Consider the following 6229-nt stretch of genomic DNA (forward strand, 5'->3'; position numbering starts at 1 on the left):
TAAATATTTTTTTTTTATTAAAATTAATTAAATTTATAAAAATTCACCCGAAATAAAAATTGTAAATAAATTTTTAATAAATCAAATATTTTTTAATTATTTAAATTTAAATATTATTAGACTTTACAGAATTCCCGTTGCTATGACAACAACAAAAATAAATAAATTAATCGATAAAACATCACGAATTATTTTGTGAATAAAATTTAGTTTAAAAGGAATTTAATTAGCAAATTACTTATGAATATTTTAAAAAAGCCGATTGATTACGAGGGCTTGGAGGAGGAACTTGAAGAGGCTCTAAAAGAAGATACTTTGTATGAATTACGAAACAGCGCAAAACTGAGAGCTGTTGAGCAACGAGTGCCTACTTATGAACACTTTCGGCAAATGGCGAGTTGACCTATAATTATTTTATTAAATTTGTTTTAAATTTAATGTTATTAATTAACTTTAGGTGAATGGTGCGCATTTGAAACCACTAGAGCCGAAAGACAAAGCGGAGAAAACGAAAGTTTCTTGGAACCGAGAGAGTGGAAATTTGGAGATTCGAAATTTTGAGGAAAAAAGGCTTGATGGTTGTGATAAATTATCTAAGAGTGGGAGAAAATTTTTTGAGGAATTCGGGCAGCATGGTAACAATAAGTTTAATGCCCTGCATGATAACAGGTAATGATGCTTATCTCAGTAACAATTTGTCGATTTATTAAATATAACTAGATATTTTTTGGACTAAAAGTATATTTATTAAATAATTTAATGTTAAAAAAATCATTTGACAGTTTTTAAAGCTTATTAAATATCAACGAATTTTTTTATCAGTGTGTATAAAAAAAAAAACTCAATTTTTTGATTTTAAAAAATTTTTCAAAGACGTTAAATACTCAGATCTTAGAATTCTAACTATGAGAAGTGTAGCCACCTAGCGGAGACTTTTTGAACTAAATTTTTTTATTTTTCTATTTTAAATTATTAAATTTATTTCTGAAGAATTAATAAATTTTATTTAATAATTCTCTATATTAAAATATCATTTTCTAACAATTAATATAACTTATTAAGAATTAATTAATACTTCAGTGTAACAATAAAAATAACCTTGTCAGAGATTCGAACGCTGGACTATAAAAAATTTTAGCGAACTTAAATACTCAGATTTTAGAATTCTAACTACGAGAATTGTAGCCACCTAGCGGATACTTTTTTAACTAACCTTTTAATCCAATTTATTTGAAATTATTAAATTTATTTTTTGAAACACTGATAGAAGAATTTTTTTAACTATTATAAATTTAAATAGTATTTCATGGGTGATTTATGAATTGTTAATAAATATTTATCAAAACAGTTATTAAAGCTTATTGAAAATTGAGGAATTTATCAATGTGTATGAAAAAAATAACTTTGTCTCGGATTCAAAGCCTAGAACTTTTAAAATTTTTTAGTGGATTTAAATACCATGATTTTATAATTCTAAGTGTGAGAACTGTAGCCACCTAGTGGATACTTTTTGAACTATCTTACTTTTTTTTTTTTTTTAGATTAATAAATTTATATTTTAAAACGGACCAAAAAATTTAGTAACTGTTAATAAATATTTATTAAATTATATAATACTAAAAAATAATTTATTAACAATTTATAAACCTTATCAACAAAATATCAACAAATTCTTCTTTTAATAATTTCTTACAATTAATTTTCAGAGCCAAATTGAGAGAGATGTTCAAGATAGAATTACCCGCGGATGTTTTGGGAGAAATTTTAAGCGTTTGTCTAGAAAATTTTGATGGAAATTCCGAAAAAATCTTAGATATTCTTCAAGAGATTAGCGAGTGTCGCAGATTTCAACTGACCGCAACTTTTATGAGCGAAAGTGATAAGTTAATTTGCGAAAAATTGTTTTGCCAACTGATTTCTGAAGGAAGTCCGGTTGATAAACTTGCTAATAAGTTCCATGTGAATTTTAAAGATTAAAACTTTTTTCAAAATTAATAATTGTAAAATTTACCTGAAATTTTTTTTCGCTCGAATTTCAATGTTATATTTATAAAAAAATTATTTTTTTCAGTATAAAAATTTTCTTTAAATAATTAAATTTTCTTCTCAGTATATTTAAAAATTTCTAATTTTCTTTTTAAAATTAATAAACTTGAAAAAATTAATACTAAAATTATCCGACGTGACAATTTTTTATTTCTTGAATTATTAAAAATTATAAGTAGAAAAATATTTTTAAAAAATTGCACAAAATTTTTTTTTCATTTTTTACATGTCAAATTTTTTCATTAAAATTTTTATAAAATAATTTTTTTTCAATAAAAAAATTATAGAAATTTTTCAATGGCTAATTTAATTTTCATTTTAAAAAAATGTAAAAATATCTTTTAATAAATATGAAAATTAATTTAGCAGATATTTGATAATATTAATAATTTTTTTAATAAATAAATTATGGCAAAAAAATGAACATGTAGAAATTTTAAAATATGCAATTTTATAAAAATAATTTTTTTGAAAAAATCTGATGAATTTTTTCCTTTCTTATTTAGCATACATATATCGCCATCTATTGATTTTTATATAGAAACTTAAGTACTAATATTCTGTCGATAAAAGTTTCATTCGGGATTTTAAGCCTTGGCAGTATGGAGCCCCAGTTAGTACAAGTTGACCATCCACTAAGTTGATGTTCAATGGTTTACGTCAACTTTACGTTAACTTCGCGTCAACATCTGCATTTGCAACAGTTTCCCAGAATTTCCCGAAAGGTTCGCTCAAAGTTAACGCGAAGTTGTAGAAAGTTAACGTTAAGGAAGTTCGAGCGTAACTAATTAGTCAAAATAATGTTAAAATTTTTTTTTAATTTTAGTCTTCCTACCCGAGAAAAAATGTTTCTATATAATTATATATAATTGTATATAATCATATATGATTATATATGGAATCACATATATAATTATATACAATTATATATGATCATACATAATTATATATAATCATACATGATTATATATGGAATTGTATATGAGGTTATATTTAATCATACATAATTATATATGACTATATATGGAGCAATATACAACCATGCACGATTATATATAGTTCCATATACAATTATATATAAGTATATAGAATTATATATAATCATACATGATTATATATGTAATTGTATATGAGGTTATATATAATTATATATGACTATATATGGAGCAATATACAACCATGCACGATTATATATAGTTCCATATACAATTATATATAAGTATATAGAATTATATATAATCATACATGATAATATATGGAATTGTATATGAGGTTATATATAATCATATATAATTATATATGACTATATATGGAGCAATATACAACCATGCACGATTATATATAGTTCCATATACAATTATATATAAGTATATAGAATTATATATAATCATACATGATAATATATGGAATTGTATATGAGGTTATATATAATCATATATAATTATATATGACTATATATGGAGCAATATACAACCATGCACGATTATATATAGTTCCATATACAATTATATATAAGTATATAGAATTATATATAATCATACATGATAATATATGGAATTGTATATGAGGTTATATATATAATCATATATAATTATATATGACTATATATGGAGCAATATACAACCATGCACGATTATATATAGTTCCATATACAATTATATATAAGTATATAGAATTATATATAATCATACATGATAATATATGGAATTGTATATGAAGTTATATATAATCATATATAATTATATATGACTATATATGGAGCAATATACAACCATGCACGATTATATATAGTTCCATATACAATTATATATAAGTATATAGAATTATATATAATCATACATGATTATATATGGAATTGTATATGAGGTTATACATAATCATATATAATTATATGTGACTATATATGGAGCAATATACAGCCATGCAAGATTGTATATAGTCCCATATATAATTATATATAAGTATATATAATTATATATGCTTATATATAATTAACAGACATAAAAATTTTTTCTTTGAAAAAAAATTTTTTTTTTGGTAATCACAAAAAGTCTAAAATGATGTTTATAATTACGTTTAAATAATTCTGAAATACAAAATTTGTCATATTTCCTATGAGATGTTTTGGTCTGCTCTGCTATTACCTAATAGTAAAATCATTATTTATTTTATTATTTAAATAAGTGTTATATTATAATGAAATTCGGTAAAATAAATAAATTATGAATAATGACTATCCAAATATATATTAAAATCAATTTTTATATTCCATTTATGATAAACTCATATGATACATTATGTAGATCATAGAATCATTATTATCTAAGACAGCAGCACAGCAGACACTTCAAGACGCACGGAGATCACCAAAGTTAAGCAGCATTGAGCAGGGTTAATAGTTGGATGGGTGACCGCTGGTATTATAGCTATAAAACTATATCTAGATATTTTTTTTTTGCATTTTAATTAGTTACACAGAATTGCGTAGGACCATATTAAATATTCTATCCATAAAATTAACCCAATAATTAATTAGATGTAATAAATATATAATTAAATATTGTTATATATAATTATATATAGTTATATATAATTAGATATGATTATATTTGGCCATTTTTCATATATAATCATATATAACCAATTTATATATAAATATATATGTCGGAGAATAAAGTACAGCGAAGTATTTTCTGTCAAAGTGATGAGAATATTCTTTAGGATATTTCTATTTTTAGTAATTTTAAGAAATGTACTATTACTTTAATATTTTGTAAAATAAGTTTTAACGAAATTGTTTTATTGCGGTAGGCTTAGGCCTAGGTAGGCACATGGTGGTCAACGTAGTCGGGATCCCAGGACGATAGAGGTATCATAAAATTAATATGGAAAAGAGAAATATGCAGCAGGCAGACTATTTGAGAATAGTTGGGGAAAAGACAGTCTTGATTTGGAATTGAGATTGAACGGACGTCCTGGTGATCGCGAATTCGTTATTTCCTAAGTCTCGGTCTATCGCAAGATATTTATAATTTTGTTAGCATTCTAAGTTAAATTAATCTTGTACGAGTTTACCTACTCATTCTTGATAATTGATCTTATTGTAATTGGGAATATTAATTAATTGTAATAATAAAAATGGGTAAATCACAAAATGCTGAACCTCTAACAAAAGATCCTGCCTCTCCGACATATATAATTATATATAAATATTTTTTCTCGGGTAATATTCGTCATAATTCTTTATTTTAATTAAAAATAATTTAAACAATTTAATAATTGATGATTTTGACTTATTTAATAAAGTAGAGTTATAAAATGACTTTGGTATTTATTACTTGCCGGAATAAATAAACAGATTTGGCAATAGCGCGCTTGATTATACCCATAACAGAGACGTGGATGAGTATGTGAGTTAAACATTTTTTTGCCCTCCGGGCGGAAAGTGGCAACTTTCGTCCCGCTGCGCTAAACTAAGTTGCCGCTTTCCGCCTTCGTCGGACAAAAAAATAGTATACACTCCTCGGGAAGTAAATAAGAAAGCCTCAGATCACATGTTTGTTGACCTCGGCTTCGCCTCGGCCAACAATTACATGTGATCTGAGACATTTCTTACTTTACTTCCCTAGGTGTGTAATATACTAATTCTCTCTCTGTAACTATATTTCTATCCTTTTCTTTTTTCTCAGCTGTTGACGCGATGTTGTCAAATCTTTATTCGAATAAATGGCTGACGATGAACGAGTTGCAAACATAAAATTTGACTTTAAATATTTCAAAAATTATATCGGTAATGTATTATTATTAAATTGTTTTTATATTTTGCAATAATCAAAGTTTCATGTGTATAGTTTTTTATCCGTTAAAGTTGGGAGGTTATTATTGAAAAAAATAATTAGTCTCAACAAAAATTTGTCCGCCATAAGAGCCCGTGTATAAGGAGATAAAATATGTGATTTTTAAAGTTTAATATCTAAGTAACTAAACGGTGAATCTTTTTAAAATTTTGGGATTAAATAAATGACGTATTTATTTATACGTATACTTAATTTCAAAGCTCAAAGTTGGAAATTATTTTTTACATTAGATTCGCTCGAACCTCCTTAACTTCATGTCAACAGTTATAAGTGTAACTCAAAAAACTGTAATTTAATTACAACGATATGTAAATATGTAAGCAGAA

General features: G+C 24.5%; 1 protein-coding gene across 1 annotated transcript; it reads left to right on the forward strand.

Annotated features, from left to right (window-relative positions):
• The first annotated feature begins 118 nt into the window (after positions 1-118).
• Positions 119-2012, forward strand: LOC123270648 (coiled-coil domain-containing protein 103). Its single transcript, XM_044736786.1, has 3 exons — positions 119-393; positions 458-669; positions 1707-2012. Exons 1-3 carry the CDS (start codon positions 241-243, stop codon positions 1975-1977), a joined length of 636 nt encoding a protein of 211 aa, XP_044592721.1. The 5' UTR covers positions 119-240; the 3' UTR covers positions 1978-2012.
• The last annotated feature ends 4217 nt before the right edge of the window (positions 2013-6229 follow it).

This window comes from Cotesia glomerata, linkage group LG8, assembly GCF_020080835.1.
Source record: "Cotesia glomerata isolate CgM1 linkage group LG8, MPM_Cglom_v2.3, whole genome shotgun sequence".
NCBI lineage: Eukaryota > Metazoa > Arthropoda > Insecta > Hymenoptera > Braconidae > Cotesia > Cotesia glomerata.